The 18295-nt window shown below is 40.3% G+C and overlaps 1 protein-coding gene across 6 annotated transcripts in view; it reads right to left on the bottom strand.

Annotated features, from left to right (window-relative positions):
* Positions 1-8625: 8625 nt before the first annotated feature.
* The window catches only part of chd1 (chromodomain helicase DNA binding protein 1), a 142507-nt gene continuing 132837 nt past the window's right edge, over positions 8626-18295 (bottom strand). For all 6 annotated transcript variants that reach the window (XM_055633274.1, XM_055633271.1, XM_055633276.1 and 3 more), the window contains 5 exons: positions 15715-15893; positions 14556-14655; positions 11520-11571; positions 11137-11353; positions 8626-10361 (listed from right to left, as the gene is read on the bottom strand). In XM_055633274.1, coding sequence (XP_055489249.1) covers positions 9977-10361; positions 11137-11353; positions 11520-11571; positions 14556-14655; positions 15715-15893 — 933 coding nt within the window. In that variant the 3' untranslated portion in view covers positions 8626-9976. The remainder of the gene's footprint in view (positions 10362-11136; positions 11354-11519; positions 11572-14555; positions 14656-15714; positions 15894-18295) is intronic.

The following is an 18295-nucleotide window of genomic DNA, read 5'->3' as shown; positions in this document are numbered from 1 at the left end:
TTCCCTATGGCTCTGACATTGTGGCCTGCTGGGGTTGAGACCGAGTGTGTGGCATACGCCATCTCCATGGTGAGCTCTGTGAACCTGTGCCTAAAAAAGGCCTCTGGCTCTGTCTTAGTTGTGTAGGCCTGGTGCTCCAACAAGCCTCAGCATAGCAGTTTCAGCCACTAACTTGGTAGGGATGATATCCTTACACAGCAGTGCTAAGACGTCTTGCTGCACTTCAGAACATTGCTTTCCATCCACCGACCTCGCAAACACCGAAATCCCTCTTGTGAGACCTCGCTGGAGTTTGAAATCTTAAGAATTCTTTTAGCCAATCAGAATGTCCCAGATGGTGATGTTATCCTTCGGTAAATCACGAGTCTGGCAGTTTCAGGATTAACATACTTTTCAGCATTGTCCTGCATGTTCTCCTCATTCAGCTTGTGTTAAGTCAACTATTTGATGTTGGTTTCTCCAGTGCTGCAGTTAGACCTGTTGCGTCTGCTCGGCGCTGTCGGACCATTAACCCCTGTACTGCTGGCCAGTTCTCTACCGCCTTCAATCAGCTCTGTGCCCCCTCTGCGTCCATTTCCATCGGTACGGAGGAGATTAGTTCTTGGTTCCACTCTTCCTGTAGAACTATTCTCGACTCTGTGGCCCCATTAAAAACTTTGCAGCCCAGAGCTAAACCCGAGCCCTGGTTCTGTGACGCAACTCGTACAGCTCGACGGGAGTGTCGCAGAGCTGAGCGAATGTGGAAGGACAGGCTAGAGGTTTCATCGCAAATCCTAAAGGACAGCTGGCGAAACTACCAAAATACTGTTAAAGAGGCAAAAAGATATTATCTCTCTAATATAATAGTGTCTAAGCGCCACGATCCACGTGCGTTATTCAAAACTATTGATTCTGTTTTAAATGCCCCACAGCCTGTCTGCCTGGAAGCATCGCCCGAATTGTGCAACGACTTCCTGCACTTCTTTATAAACAAGGTTGTTTCTATTAGGGCTCTTATCTCAGCTCCTGCCTCAGACCCACCTGTTCTGGCCCCTTGCCGGGTGGCATTTGATAAGTTTGTTCCCCCGACGCTGTCGGGTCTAGAGGATGTGGTTACCCATATCAAGCCATCGGGTTCCCCATGTGATGCTGTCCCTCCTCTTCTTTTTAAAGAGGTCTTCCCGAGCATAGGGCATTCGGTCCTTGCCATCATAAACAGTAGCTTGTCTTCTGGGGTTGTCCCCATAAAATTTAAACATGCTGTAGTGCAGCCATTACTCAAGAAACCAGGCCTGGACCAGACTGTCCTGGCCAATTTTAGGCCAATTTTAGGCCAATCTCCAAGCTGCCATTTATCTCGAAAATCATGGAGAAAGTAGTTTATGCCCAGCTGAAACTCTTCCTGGATGAGCACAACATCCGGGAGGTCTTTCAGTCTGGTTTCAAGGCTATGCATAGCACAGAGTCGGCTTTGCTAAGGGTCTCTAATGACATCCTCCTGGCAAACGACTCCGGTAATTATGTGGTTCTTGTCTTGCTGGACCTATCTGCCGCCTTCGACACTGTGGACCATGGAATATTAATTTCCCGATTACAGCAACAAGTGGGCATCTGTGGCAGTGCCCCGGGATGGTTCAGGTCCTATCTGGCAGATAGAACCATGCGTGTAAGCCTTGGTGGCCTTGAATCCTCCTCTGCTCCCTTGGCATATGGGGTTCCACAGGGCTCAATTTTAGGCCCCCTGCTTTTCTCCCTTTATCTACTTCCACTGGGCTCAATTTTAAGAAGGCATGGCATCTCCTTTCACTTTTACGCGGATGATAGCCAGTTGTACATGCCACTCAGGAAAGAAGATAATTATTCCCTAAAATCACTTCTGTCTTGTCTTGAGGACATTAAGTCCTGGATGGCCTTAAACTTTCTGGGACTTAACGAAAAAAAGACAGAAGTGATTTTGTTCGGCCCTAATGGCTGCCGTGAACCTCCCTCTGTTGACTTGGGTCCACTTGCAGTGTTCGTAAAGCCAACAGTTTTAAACCTGGGTTTTATGATGGACAGTGATTTTAAATTAGATAAGCAAATAGGCGCAGTGGTTAAGTCCAGCTTCTTTCACCTAAGGAAGCTGGCAAAGGTGAAGCCTATTCTCGAGCGGCAGCATTTTGAAACAGTAATTCACGCCTTTATTTCATCTCGGCTGGATTACTGTAATGCGCTCTACACTGGAGTCTCGCGAGCTTCGTTGGCTCGTCTCCAGTTGGTCCAAAATGCTGCCGCTCGCCTTTTAACCGGAACTCGAAAGAGGGAGCACATTACGCCAATTTTGGCCTCCCTTCACTGGCTTCCAGTGCACTTTCGAGTTCATTTTAAAATTCTTTTATTTGTTTTTAAATCTTTGAATGGCCTCGCCCCGCCTTACCTCTCTGAGCTGCTCCACCTATATGCTCCTACCCGGTGCCTCAGGTCAGCGGATCAGCTGCTCCTTGAGGTACCAAGGTCTAAGCGGAAGCTCAGAGGGGATAGAGCCTTTTCTGTTGCTGCACCGGCACTCTGGAACACCTTGCCGCTGCAGATCAGACAGGCCCCTTCACTGTCCATCTTTAAATCCTCCCTAAAAACGCACTTTTATTCACTGGCTTTCGACACTGGCTGAGACATTGTTCCTGTTTTAGTGCTTTTAATGTCTTTTAATTTTTTACTGTTTTTATAGTCCTGTCGTCTTAATGGTTTTAGTAGTTTGTGATAACTTTTTGTTGATTTCCCATGTACAGCACTTTGTGGTAACTGATGTTGCCTAAAAGTGCTTTATAAATAAAGTTATTATTATTATTATTATTATAGCTATATAATGCTACTGGTATACAAAAATGCTGGAGAAACTCAGCAGGTGAGGCAGCATCTATGAAGCATAGGAAATAGGCAACATTTCGGGCCGAAACCTTTCTTCAGTCTGGTTTCGGCCCGAAACGTTGCCCATTTCCTTCGCTCCATAGATGCTGCCTCACCCGCCGAGTTTCTCCAGCAATTTTTGTCTACCTTCGATTTTCCTGCATCTGCAGTTCCTTCTTAAACATATATAATGCTACTTGCCAGTTCTACCTCTACTGGTTCACCTGTCCCTGAGGGAATGGCAAATTTTGTTCCAGAGTGCTGGCAGCTCTTTTTTAGTCGTGAGCTGAAAGGTACTATCCATTTTTTGAGGGAATCCTCAAACTCCAAGCCTCTTAGTGGGAGATATTCTCAGATATCTGAATTAAACTGCCGGTACACCTCCCCATCACCAGCCTCTCACTCAGTTATCCCCACTCTTAGACAATAGACAATAGGTGCAGGAGAAAGCCATTCGACCCTTCGAGCCAGCACCACCATTCAATGCGATCATGGATGATCATCCCCAATCAGTACCCCGTTCCTGCCTTATCTTTAAGACCCCTATCTAGCTCTCTCTTGAAAGTATCCAGAGAACCGGCCTCCACCGCCCTCTGAGGCAAGAGAATTCCACAGACTCACTACTCTCTGTGAGAAAAAGTGTTTCCTCGTCTCCGTTCTAAATGACTTACCCCTTATTCTCACTGTGGCCCCTGGTTCTGGACTCCCCCAACGTCAGGAACATTTCCTGCCTCTAGCGTGTCCAAACCCTTAATAATCTTATGTTTCAATGATACCCTCTCATCCTTCTAAACTCCACAGAGTATACAAGCTCAGCCGCTCCATTCTGTCAGCATATGACCATCCCGCCATTCCAGGAATTAACCTTGTAAACCTACTCTGCAGTTGACTGATACCCTCAACCTTAGATGTTGAGACAGTGCCTCCCTGGTCAGTATTATCCTTTTGGACTGTCAGTTCCGATCTGGTACTCCCCGAACCTAGGGTCGTCAAGAAATTGTCTCTGACTTGTCGTAAAGTTTGTAGTATGTTCTGATAATCCTAATATTATTAATTTTGGCTCTGGGTCCAGTTGGATGCTAATAACTTCAGAAATAATTTAAAAAATGTCCACCCAGAAATTTTGAATTTTTATACAAGTTACAAAGGTATGCGTTAAGTTGGCTTCTTGAAATTGACATCTATCAGAGAGGGGAAATATTTGGAAAAATCCTATTTAATTTTACCTTTGAATAATGTAGTCTGTATAATATTTTGAATTGTATCAAGGAATGTAGCATTTAGCGAACAGTGATTTATATATTATATAGAAACATAGAAATTAGGTGCAGGAGTAGGCCATTCGGCCCTTCGAGCCTGCACCGCCATTCAATATGATCATGGCTGATCATCCAACTCAGTATCCTGTACCTGCCTTCTCTCCATACCCCCTGATCCCCTTAGCTACAAGGGCCACATCTAACTCCCTCTTAAATATAGCCAATGAACTGGCCTCAACTACCCTCTGTGGCAGAGTTCCAGAGATTCACCACTCTGTGTGAAAAAAGTTCTTCTCATCTCGGTTTTAAAGGATTTCCCCTTTATCCTTAAGCTGTGACCCCTTGTCCTGGACTTCCCCAACATCGGGAACAATCTTCCTGCATCTAGCCTGTCCAACCCCTTAAGAATTTTGTAAGTTTCTATAAGATCCCCTCTCAATCTTCTAAATTCTAGAGAGTATAAACCAAGTCTATCCAGTCTTTCTTCATAAGACAGTCCTGACATCCCAGGAATCAGTCTGTCTGACAGACAGTCGGCCTGACATCCCAGGAATCAGAAATTATAAACTTTCATCCCGTGTGTCTTTTATTATGGATTGAGCCAACTCATCTTCCCATGCTCATCTATATGATTCTGAAGACGGAACCAGTATCTAAAAGGATATTATAAATATAAGATAATTAATTTAATTGTGTTGGGATGTCTATTCAAACATTCATCAATCATTCATCAATTCATCCCTAAATCTGTAGTCTTGTGTATGTAGTTTTACATAGTCTCTAAGTCGCAGATATCTAAAAAGATTATTAGCGTGTAACTCGTATTTCTGCTGTAGTTCCTGAAATGAGAGAAAAATGACATTTTGATAAAGTTCTCCCACCGTTTTAATTGCATGGGGTTTCCATTGAACAAATCCTCTATCTAAAACAGACGGTTTAAAAGACGGGTTATTTGCAATCGGGAGAATACCGATAAATTCCCCAATTTTAGAGTGGGTTTTAATTGTTTCCACATACATATAGCACTATGTATAATCGGATTTCCTCCGTATGTTTTTTAAATTCAAATTAATCGGAGCTAGAAGAATTGAGCCGATTTCAAAAGGTAAGCAGTCCTCCTTCTCCATCTTTAGCCAGTCTGGTTGTTGTTCAATGTCATCCAACCAGAAGGTAATATTTTTAATATTAACTGCCCTGTAAAATAATAAAGTTTGGTAAAGCTAATCCGCCATTAACTTTGGACTTGCATAAATGTTTTTTATTTATTATAGGCAATAGGTGCAGGAGTAGGCCATTCGGCCCTTCGAGCCAGCACCGCCATTCAACGTGATCATGGCTGATCATCCCCAATCAGTACCCCGTTCCTGCCTTTTTCCCATATCCCCTGACTCCGTTATTTTTAAGAGCCCTATCTAGCTCTCTCTTGAAAGCATCCAGAGAATCTGCCTCCACCGCCCTCTGAGGCAGAGAATTCCGCAGACTCACCACTATCTGTGAGAAAAAGTGTTTCCTCTTCTCAGTTATTGGCATAGTTTTGCTTTTATTCCAATTAATTCTATATCCTGAGAATGAACCAAATTGAGTTATGAGATTTAGTAAAGTCAGAATGCTAATTTCTGGGTTTGTGATGTATAATAATAAATCATCTGCATATAAAGACATTTTATTAACTATGATACCCATGTATTTCTGAGTGGGATCTAATACTCTCTGCGAGTGGTTCTCTAACAAGGGCAAATAAGAGCGGGGAACGTGGACATCCTTGTCTACAGCCTCTGGATAAATTAAATTTAGGTGACAACATTTGATTAGTCAATAGTCTAGGTGTTGGGTTTGTGTATAGGAGTTTCACCCATGAACAGAAGTTTTCACCAAGATTACATTTTTCCATCACAGAACAGAGGTAGGGCCATTCCACCTGATCAAATGCTTTTTCAGCATCTAACGAAATGATTGATAAATCTTCATTTAATATTCTATTTGAAAATATTATATTAAACAAACGTCTTAGATTATACAATGAATATCGTTTCGGGATAAAACCTGATTGATCGGGATGTATTAACTTGTGGACCACCAAACAATCTGTGAGCTAAAATTTTGGCTAATATCTTTTGATCAATATTTAAAAGGGCTATGGCTCTATACGAGCCTGGGTCTTGAAGATCCTTATCTTTTTTGGAATTAGTGTTATTGTTGATTCAGTCATTTGTGGCAATATCTGTTGCTTAAAAGCGTAACTATATGGCGTCTGTAAGTGTGGAGAGGCCAGGTCATTACATTTTTTATAAAAATCATTGTTCAAACCATTGGGGCCAGGGGTCATCCCATTTTTCAGAGATCACGGTTCTTCAGTATTCTGAGGCAGAGAATTCCAGACTAACAACTCTGTGTGAAAAAGTGTTTCCTCGTCTCCATCTGGTTCTGGTCTCGGGAACATGTTTCCAACCTCTAGGGTGTCCAAACCCTTAATAATCTTGTTTCAATAAGATACCCTCTCATCCTTCTAAACTCCAGAGTATACAAGCCCAGCCGCTCCATTCTCTCAGCATATGACAGTCCCGCCATCCCGGGAATTAACCGTGTGAACCTACACTGTGCTCCCTCAATAGCAAGAATGTCCTTCCTCAAATTTGGAGACCAAAACTGCACACAATACTCCAGGTGTGGTCTCATTATGGCCCTGTACAACTGCAGAAGGACCTCTTTGCTACTATACTCAACTCCTCTCGTCATTTAGGCCATTCGCTTTCTTCACTGCCTGCTATACCTGCATGCATGCTTACTTTTATTGACTGATGGACAAGGAGGACCCCTAGATCCTTTGTACTTCCACTTTTTCCAACTTTAGCAAGGAAGACATATAAAGCAGTGGCTTAAGTCAGCTATTATCTGTTGAACAGAACTCTACAAATTGCTATTAGCCTTGAAGTAGGGTTCCAATCCGAAAAGTTATTCTATTGTTCACCCCCCACCCCCCCCCCCCCAAACATGCACAGTAGATCAAGTTTCTCCAGCTTTTTCTCAATATTCCAGCATCTGCAGTCTTTTGTGCAGCCATCGATGATTTCCTACCTTCCACAGAATCTGCTCTTACTATTGTTCCAATCAACAGACTAATGAGGACTTCAATTACTGATGTTCCTACTATCAAAAATCAAATGAAGTATAAATGAGATTAGTGCTGTACAAAACCCTACTTACTGTTTAATCTAAAAACTTATTTTTTGTGTCATTAGAAATTCCTTAATTATTTCCAAATATTCTAAACTTGTACATTTAAGCAATGCATTCCAGCTTTTCCAGCCCATTAATCTTATATTGCTTACAATACCAACCTGCAAAATGCTAACAGGTTTTCTGAAGAGATGAGCTTCTTATACAGCCTGACAATAAAACTGTTACGAGGCATAAGAACGCATATAAATAACAGAAGATAAAACAAATCCCCGACTAACAGTGGGGATTCGCTAGTCATAGCCTTAGGATAAAACATCCTTTGTTGATTCCCAAAAATAACAATACCCATTTAATTAGGTGATGGTGTGTCATGCAGGTCTTCACAAGAGATTCATCTGCTAATCAGACATCTCTGCCTTGGTTAAACCCGAACAATAATGGAACTAATCAATAAAAAAAAACACTATAATCTACAGGAGATAACCACGGAAAGACCCAGTATCAAAATAGTATACTCAACATTCAAAGAATATTTTTTTTAAAGATTGAGAATTTAGTCTTTTTTAATATTAATATATTTAGTTGCCAATGAAAGAATGTTGTGCTGTTGCAAGTGTGACTAATCCACATTTCTTCCAAGCTTAAAGGATTCAGTAAACATAAGAATACATATTGTTTCCAGGAAGCTGCAATATTTATCCCAATACAATTACTGAAGAATGTGCTTTGAAATTGTCAAAACTGGTCTTTTTCCAAAATATCAATGACTTCAGGATATAGATTATTCATTAGTTCACATCGCAAGTAGAATTAATAGATTCTGTGGTATTCCCAAGATCCTTTCAAAAAAACACACTTGCATAAGGTGAAAACATTGATTTTAAAGTCAACACTTCATCTGAACTGAGGTACAGCTTTCCTGGCTTTTATTCTATCAAATTTATATTTATATAATAGGATACAATTCCTCCAGTCCATTATTGACTCTCTCTCTCTCCCATACACACACACACACACACATATATATACATATATATAAAATGGAATTATATCATATATATATATGGAACTGCAAAAAATACTTTGTTATTATGCAAATAAACGTTGATCATTTCTCAATGCATTGTCACATTTTTAGGACTGGGAAACAGGAGATTGAATAGCAGAGATAATTTTTTGCAGTAATTGCACATATAAACTATATTTGCATCTCTATATTAGTTCATTTTGTGTCATTTATTCACAGCAACATCGTCTACCAGGTTATCACTCGGCACAGCTGCTAATATTTTACCAAAGTTAAACCACACATTTAACAAGGGAGAGTTACAAAATTACTTTATTAAAAAGTCTGTGATACTTTCTGGAGAAACAAAGGGGGTGGGAAGAGAGACTGGTGATGGATTTGTTGGTTTGTACAAATCTGACATTTTTCTTCCATGGTGAAAAAGATGTCAGTAATTCACACATCATACTCTGTAAATTTACTTTGCAATATATAGCAGATATTTACATTGGTGTGCATTATAACACCATATAATTTCCCCAATTCACCAATATGCTGGAAATTCATCTGACTGCATAGCACATTTCATATTATTGCCTGTTTTAGTAGGGAAAAAAATTGGGAAGTTGTTATACCAAATTCGCCTCATTTTATTGTTCTTGTTGTAGATGGAATCTTAGGATGGGGAGCGGGGAAAGTTGCTCTGTTTATAAAATGTATTTCAAACTATAATCTGACATCTGAATTTTTTAAAGGAATTTCTCCTGTGTAGTTACTACAGCAATCACAACACTGAGTTTTAAAGTAAATAAACACATTTCTAATACAAGTTATCAATAAAAAAAAGTACTACAGGACTAAATATAATGGAATTGATTTTCCCTTTCCCATTTTACATTCTAAACAGCAATTTCATCGAATGACAATTCATTAAAAACTGTAGTACATGGATTTTATAATCATGATGTGAAGGCCTGAGTTGGTGGGGAAAGGAGTCAAAAAAAGCCTGAGAAGAAAAAAAGCTCAGATTCGATCCACTAAATTTACAATAATTTACAGTAGTATATTTTCAAAGGCATCACAATTGATCAACAAAATATTTTACAGTTGTAAGTACAGAATTTAAATATTCAAGCTTGCCAAGAACTGGGCAATGTGGTCGCAGTGTAAAATGTAAACAGACTCAATACAAATAACTTTGGGAGGTGAACTAGAGTCCGCTGCCTTTTGAACAGTCTAATTTTTTACTCGTCTCCTAAGTTCCTGCATAATCTTATGTTAAAACATACTTAAATGGATTTAAATTTATTCTTCAACACATAATTCAGGTTGATGAGGCTGAAGCCCTCCATTTCTGAGAAGAATGAATTCTATGATCCAGTGTGTTTGGGGCAGTGTTCTAATATATGCAGTAGTAAACATGTCCATCTTTGAATTTAAAAAAAAAACAAGAACAAAACATGCCACAGAGTTGTAGCACAGTGCAGCATTAACCTCAATACAAAAATATTTTCTTCTTGAGATAACAACCTTGCAACCTGTGAGGAGGAGTAACAATACTACTGCTCGAGAAGCAGCTCTTGTCTGCATGTTTAAGTCACATAAGGCATTTATTGTGTTCACTTTTTTATGGCTGCATTGGGTGAAGACGTGGCATCACGTGCTGTTATGTTTTACGGCTGTTCCAGATGTGCTCTGGGGTACTTTTGTGATCAGAGGAGTATTCAAGGGGGGATCTATGTTCCAAAGGTGATCTCGAGTCATATGGGGATCTCGGATCCAAGGGCGATCTTGGACCACTACCAGATGGCCTGTGGTCCACTGGCCAGTCTGAGTGGTATCTGTAATCCCTGGAGGATTTGTGATGGCCTGAGTATTCCGAAGAGGATCGATGATCTGAATGAGATCGATGTTCCGAACTAGAACGGTGATCAGAGTGAGATCTATGGTCAGCGTGTGAGCGACTCTCCTTTGAGCTAGACTCTGGACCAGATCGATGATCACGACTTCTGTGATCATCAAGTTTTCGATGCTTGTTTTCACTGTGATACCTGCAAAATGAGGAGAGATTAAGGTTATTTATGTTCATGTAAATAAGGATACATTACTAAGTCAATAAAGAATCACTGTATATTTGATACCTATGCATAATTATTTTCAAGGAGCCTTTCAACAGTTACAGGACATACATTGTTAACTTGAATTATTTTAAAGTAATTCACGGTATGAGTTAACTTATCAGATGCCCGGAGACTGTGAAAGACTCCTTGGAAGTATTATTTCTTTATTGAACACATATCCTTCAGGTTAAAAGGATAGGAAATAAGAACGGATGAACTTCTCGGACTACATTTGCTGAAACAGGAAAAACTAATGTAAGTGACAGAATGCTTTGGCAATTATAAATGTTTTTATGGGATAGATGAGAAAATGTGCCTGGGTAGCAATGAAGGGAGCTCATCAATTTAAAGTAGCTAGGAAGTAGTTGGGATAAATAGTTGCATTGAATTGTTAAAGGTCTTGCTTTAAGGTAGTTAAGGCCAAGCTTGCTGCCTCTTAAAAAATCCTACAAATATTTGATGCAGAGAATACAGAACTATAAAAATTAGTTACAATGACTTGAATGGTTTCCTTCTGCATTTCTACATGGATGTAAAGTCCTTACTTTTGAAGTAATTAGAAATACAAAGTCGACACAAGTTATTCTGTCACCACCAGAAGCAAAACATTGCATCAATAATCTTATCAACAATCAATAAAGATATTCCACAGCTTTTCTATCATCAAAATTGTATTTTTTTAAAATACGAAGCTGCCTCCGCTTACCTGCTATCTGATCGGTAATGATCTCTGTCCCGGTGGTCTTTGCCATTGCTAAATGACGAATACAGCCTTTTTCTTGACGAATCACTTTTTCGATAGGAATCACTATGGTGACGATCTCTGTGGTGATCGTGATAATGAGATGAATGATGTCGTTCTGATGAGTGACTATCCCTACTGCTGTCGTCATTGTGTGAATTTTCTTTAGGTTTTTCAGATTCTGTTGAAAAAAATTGAATCATTTTGTTATTTTCTCAGCTTACACATTAACAATGATTGATTTTTCACATATAGGAAATATCTCAAAAACATTCACTTGAAGCTCAAATTAACTTAAAATGTAATATTTTTCACAAAAGTTATCAAAACGTAATCTCTGATCTTACCTGTGTGTTTGGCATGTTGGGTGCTAAGGGTGCTGCTGTGCTGATCATTAAGCTGCAAAAACAAATTACACAAAGTATAAAGATTGAATGCTGTTTATAATGAAAAGGTTCTCTTAATACTTCAAATATCAGTCGAGGCCGGAGCCCCCACAGGTCGGAGTTGGTGGAGCCCGCGGCCGAAGCCCGCTCGCGTTGCGAGTCGGCAGAGCCCGTGACTGAGGCCTCGGTCGGTGTCTGGAGAGGACCCGGCAGCGATAGTGGAGGTCGGTGCGGCGGTAGATGATGGCGCCGTCCGACGGACCACGTGGAGCGCGGATGCTGCCGCCGAGGGAAATAACAAAGGACCCAGCGTGGGGGGGGGGGGGGGGGGGGACACAGGGGGGGGGGGGGGGAAAACAAAGGGAGACATGCCACGGATACTGTATATATTTTGTGACTTTGTCAGCGCCCTTATGTGGCGACTTTTGCATTTCTTGGAAATGCAAGCAAAGACTTTCACTGTGCCAAGTTTTGTCACAGCATTTCAGTATTCTAGTACCTGAAAAATCAATATTTTGCTGAGGAAATCAGTATTTTTACACGGTGCCATTTTGCTTGAAAAAAAGTTTTTTTTAAAATATACTGTCATACCCATGTAAGAGGACAAGAATACATAACTGTGATACCAATTGACATGTCTTCTACGCACCTTACTTGACAGTGCATTCATTGCCATCTCTTTGCATACTGCTGTTTGAATGCATGCTTCCTGCTTTTAGCACCAGATAACGTAGAAGCAATTTGGAAGCCTCCCTCTCTTCCTCTCTCTCTCTCCTTCCCTCTCCCTCCCTCTCTCCTTCTCTCCCCCTCCCTCCCCCTTTCCCTCCCACCCTCCCTCTTTCCTTTTTTTCTCCCTCCCTCCCTTATTCCCTCCCCTCTCCATCTTCATTCTCTCTCCACCCCTCCCACCGTTCTGCAAAATCAAGGCCAATCCCAATGTAACTGCAATTCCACTGGAAACAAGGCTTATCCAGAATTCTACCACAGCCTGAAAAATAGTCAAAGGCTCAACTTCCACTGAGAAAGAGAATTCCAAAGACTCATTGATATACGAGAATTTTTCCGAATAGTCACCCATTCCTTCTCTCCAGAGTCGCTGCCTGTCCCCGCTGAGTTACTCCAGCTTTTTGTGTCTATCTTCAATTCCAGAGTTAAATAAAAAACAGAGTGCTGGGTGAACTCAGCGGGCCTGGGCGGCATTTGTGGAGGGAATAGCTTAGGAGTTGTTTTCGGGCCAGGTTCTTCTTCTAAAGGAAGAAACTGCAGATGCAGTTGTCTTTGCAAATGATTCTCGGAATGCCGAGGTGAGAGGGTGAGAGAGAGGGCAAGAGCGAGGGGGAGAGAGAGAGAGGGGGGGGAGTGGGAGGGAGAGAGCGAAAGACAGGGAGATACAGCGAGAGAGGGAGAGATTCCAGCCTTGGTAGATCGACGCTTACAAAAATAATCATCCAGATCTTGAAATTTAAAATACTGATAGATTTAATCTGCTATAATTTTTAGAGTGTGACTTTTTATATCCTTGCATTTTTTAAGCAGCAAGATCTTTTCACAGGGTTATTATTTTTCCATTGGCGAGTGGTATGTTAATGAAACAGGACGTCGGGCCGATCTCGGTTGTTCCGATTTGCTGAAATCGGTGCTCGTTACGATTATCTATGGTCGGATTTCTTTTTAAATCCGAATTTAACAACGCAAAATCATACATCAATATTCTTATCACATTTCCATACAAAATACGAAAAATCCGTACTACTTGGCAGCTCTGTATCATCCATTAACCATTAGGTTATCATCCATTAGGTCGCCTAATTATAGGAAGGATGTCAACAAAATAGAGAGAGTACAGAGGAGATTTACTAGAATGTTGCCTGGGTTTCAGCAACTAAGTTACAGAGTAAGGTTGAACAAGTTAGGGCTTTATTCTTTGGAGCGCAGAAGGTTAAGGGGGGACTTGATAGAGGTTTTTAAAATGATGAGAGGGATAGACAGAGTTGACGTGGAAAAGCTTTTCCCACTGAGAGTAGGGAAGATTCAAACAAGGGGACATGACATGACAATTAAGGGACTGAAGTTTAGGGGTAACATGAGGGGGAACTTCTTTACTCAGAGAGTGGTAGCTGTGTGGAATGAGCTTCCAGTGAAGGTGGTGGAGGCAGGTTCGTTTTTATCATTTAAAAATAAATTGGATAGTTATATGGATGGGAAGGGAATGGAGGGTTATGGTCTGAGCGCAGGTATATGGGACTAGGGGAGATTATGTGTACGGCACGGACTAGAAGGGTCGAGATGGCCTGTTTCCGTGCTGTAATTGGTTATATGGTTATTAACAAAATAAGTTAACACTGGAATTTACTTTTGTCCAACAGTTTTTGATGAAGTTCAGAATGCTAATGAATGCTTGGTTCGGCTGCAGCACTACTGCCTCATAATCACGGGAATTCTGTTCCACCCAAGGATAGACATAGTGGCATAAAATGGGGGGAGTACTACTGTACCAAAAATCATACAACAGTAGAAATAAAATGACAAAAATGGAAAGGACAATTTGTAGAACATGATCCTGAAAATACCAAAAGTGTGCCCCAGATTCCAATCTGAGTTCGGGATTGCTATGATATAGTTTGAAATACAAATAGAAAACACATACGTGAAAAAGGACTGAATGATGTTACAAGTAATATTACTGTAAATTTCAAGAATCAATGGATGCACATGAATGCCCGGAGCATAGAAATGTTAAATAAAGATGTTGCAAATTCTCTGAGGTGTAGTCTAATGTTTTGCAGTGTAAAATTGAATTAGTATAATTGGTTGGCTTGATAGTTAGCACAGACCCTGTAGGCAGAAGGGCCTGTTCCCATGCAGTATGATCATGAATATGACATTTATACTTAAAAGTAAACTTTAAGAAAATCTTAGGCAATTAATTTTTCTCAATCCATCATAAACATAGTATTTTGCAAATTGGCCTCTCTACTGGCATCGGTGTACTCATACCTGTGAATTCTCCAGTCGTTTCTTGATTGCATGCTTGTAGAGTTTATGCAACTTTCTTGCATCAAATTCTGTGAACTTCGAAACAAAGATCCAGAGATTTCTAGAAATAGATAGAATTGCACAACCTTAAAAGGTAACTACTGAATTCTGCGCTTTTATCAGTAAGCCAATAAGAGTCCACTTGTCCTTAAAGTGCAAATAATTACACTTCACTGATCTGGGAACTGGTGAAAACTCAGTATTCCAAGGGATCTGGTCCAAATTCAGTCCATTTTAATGAATGAATGAATGAATATTTTCTCTCACATAAGGATTCTTTATGGTCACCTGCACAGTATTCCCAGTTTCTAGAGAACGCAGAGCACAATTGATAACATTTCTCAAATAGGCTGAAGCTGGTAGATCAACTGTAAAAGTGGAGACACTTGTCAGACAGCTGGGCTAATGTACAGTTGGAGAGAGTAAAGGGAACTTTGTAGAGCCTGACTACCTGATCATGTGATAGCTCAGGTGTAGAAAGGATTAGTTGCCTACAGATAGCAATACTGCTATTTCTATGACCTTTAATTCTTGGTTCAACCACCCAGTTTTTTCATGTTTCTATTAACATATTGCATGCATGGTTATGCAAGAACCATCTACATATAAAGTATGAGCATGCTTGATCATATGAACTCATTTAAAAAAGAACATACAAATAGTTAATTGTAAAATAATTCAAAATGTCCCTTGTTGTGCACGAGTTGTGAGAGCAATCAGTGCCCTTTCCCCAAAATACCAATCTCTTCCAGAACTGCAACCTGAAAGCCAACTTCATGAAACAAGTTTTGATATTATTTAAGAAGGAACTGCAAATGCTGGAAAATCGAAGGTAGACAAAAATGCTGGAGAAACTCAGCGGGTGAGGCGGCATCTATGGAGCGAAGGAAATAGGCGACATTTCAGGTCGGGAGCCTTCTTCAGATATTATTTAGATTTCATCTAATTGTGACTTTATCAATCTAGATCCTTTTAGTAAACATGACATCACACTTTGTGATATATTATGTTATAACCTTATGAGATTTTGACTTGGCAAGGAGTATCCATTTTCACCGCTCCCCATTTATGTTATGAGATATGCAAAGATGAATGAAAAAGTGGTTAAAAATGTGCTTACTTTCGCCACTGTTTGATCTGTTCTGGGTTTGAATATTCTTTCAAACATTCAGTGATGTGGTCTCCAATCTTAATCAGGCACTGCCTGGTGTGCTCAAGTTGTTCCTTTTCTGAAAGGCCCTTCTCAGGCCTGTCCAATTGTTTCAATGCCGCCTTTACAGGTCTCATTCTCTCTTTACACTGAAAAACAGAAGTAATATTATAACTCAAATTATAGCAGTGCTGGCCAAGATAACTTTTAATTGGCACATGTATTATATTACAAACATGATATGAGCCAAGTACTAAAAATGGGTTTAGTATAGATGAATTAATCATAGGCACAGTGGGCCAAAGAGGCCATTTGAATGGGGGTAGGACTTGACAAGCATAGGCTTCTTCCTATCCCTTTTCGAACAAGTCTAATGTGTATTATGTTGAAATTGGCTTTTGATTTTTTAATTTATGTATGTACATATATGTTATGTATATGTGTATGTGTGTATGTGTATATGTATGTATATATCTACATGTATATGTATGTATGTGTGTATGTATATATCTATATATATAATTTTCTTTTTATTTATTCATTTTCATCTTTTCTTTTCTTCTTTTTTTTAATCGTTCGAAATAAAATATATCATTCATTCATTCATTTCTGTGCCATATGACTACAAGCTATGCCAACAGGTACCTTTAAAGCATTCATTCACTTTTATGTGACAACTGTAAAAGAGATCCTACATCGTTGATCTGGGACTTTGATCGACAGTGCCCTCCATAATGTTTGGGACAAAGACCCATCTTTTATTTGTATTCCTCTGTACTCCACAATTTGTGATTTGTAATATTTAAAAAAAATCACGTGGTTAAAGTGCACATTGTCAGATTTTAATAAAGGCTATTTTTATGCATTTTGGTTTCACCATGTAGAAATTACAGCAGTGTTTATACGTAGTCCCCCCATTTCAGGGCACCATAATGCCTGGGACACAGCAATGTCATGTAAATGAAAGTAGTCATGTTTAGTATTTTGTTGCAAATCCTTTGCATGCAATGACTGCTTGAAGTCTACGATTCATGGACATCACCAGTTCTCTGGTGATGCTCTGCCAGGCCTGTATTGCAGCCATCTTTAGTTTATGCTTGTTTTGGGGGCTAGTCCGCTTCAGTTTTCTCTTCAGCATATAAAAGGCATGTTCAATTGGGTTCAGATCGGGTGATTGATGGCCACTCAAAAATTGACCATTTTTAGCTTTTCATAACTCCTTGGTTGCTTTAGCAGTATGTTTGGGATCATTGTCTTGCTGTAGAATGAATCTCCGGCCAATGGGTTTTGAGGCATTTGTTTGAACTTGAGCAAATAGAATGTGTCTGTACACTTCAGAATTCAATATGCTACTACCATCAGCAGTTGTATCATCAATGAAGATAAGTGAGCCAGTACCTTCAGCAGCCATACATGCCCAGGCTATAACACCACCACCACCACCACCGTGTTTCACAGATGAGGTGGTATGTTTTGGATCTTGGGCAGTTCCTTCTCTCCTCTATACTTTGCTCTTGCCATCACTCTGATACAAGTTAATCTTTGTCTCATCTGTCCACAAGACCTTTTTCCAGAACTGTGGTTGCCCTTTTAAGTACTTCTTGGCAAACTGTAACCTGGCCATCCTATTTTTGCAGCTAACCAGTGGTTTGCATCTTGCAGTGTAGCCTCTGTATTTCTGTTCATGAAGTCTTCTTTGGACAGTGGGTCATTGACAAATCCACACCGGAAGAGTGTTTCTGATCTGTCGGACAGGTTTTTGGGGATTTTTCTTTATTAGAGAGAGAATTCTTCTGTCATCAGCTGTGGAGGTCTTCCTTGGCCTGCAGTCCCTTTGCGATTAGTAAGCTCACCAGCGCTCTCTTTCTTCTTAATGATGTTCCAAACAGTTGTTATTGTTAAGCTTAAGGTTTGGCGGATGTCTCTAACAATTTTATTCCCGTTTCTCAGTCTCAGAATGGCTTCTTTGATTTTCATTGGCACAACTTTGGTCCTCATGTTGATAAACAGCAATAAAAGTTTCCAAAGTTGATGGAAAGACTGGAGGAAAGACGAAAGAGGAAAGTGGGCAAAATTAGGGCACATGGTATTGGGGTAGGGTGCTGACATGGATAGAAAATTGGTTGGCAGACAGGAAACAAAGAGTAGGGATTAACGGGTCCCTTTCAGAATGACAGGCAGTGACTAGTGTGGTACCACAAGGCTCGGTGCTGGGACCGCAGCTATTTACAATATACATCAATGATTTAGATGGAGGGATTCAAAGTAACATTAGCAAATTTGCAGATGACACAAATCTGGTGAATTGTGAGGAGGATGCTGAGAATGCAGGGTGACTGGGACATGTTGGGTGAATGAGCAGATACAGTTTAATGTGGATAAATGCGAGGTTATCCACTTTGGTAGCAAAAACAGGAAGGCAGATTATTTTATCTACATGATGTCAAGTTGGGAAAAGGGGAAGTACAACGGGATTTGGGGGTCCTTGTTCATCAGTCAATGAAAGTAAGCATGCAGGGTAAAGCAGGCAGTGAAGAAAGCGAATGGCATG

Source organism: Leucoraja erinacea, chromosome 3 (genome assembly GCF_028641065.1).
Source record: "Leucoraja erinacea ecotype New England chromosome 3, Leri_hhj_1, whole genome shotgun sequence".
NCBI classification, from domain to species: Eukaryota; Metazoa; Chordata; class Chondrichthyes; order Rajiformes; family Rajidae; genus Leucoraja; species Leucoraja erinaceus.
Note: the sequence above shows the minus strand (reverse complement) of the source record. Positions and strands in the feature narration are given on the sequence as shown.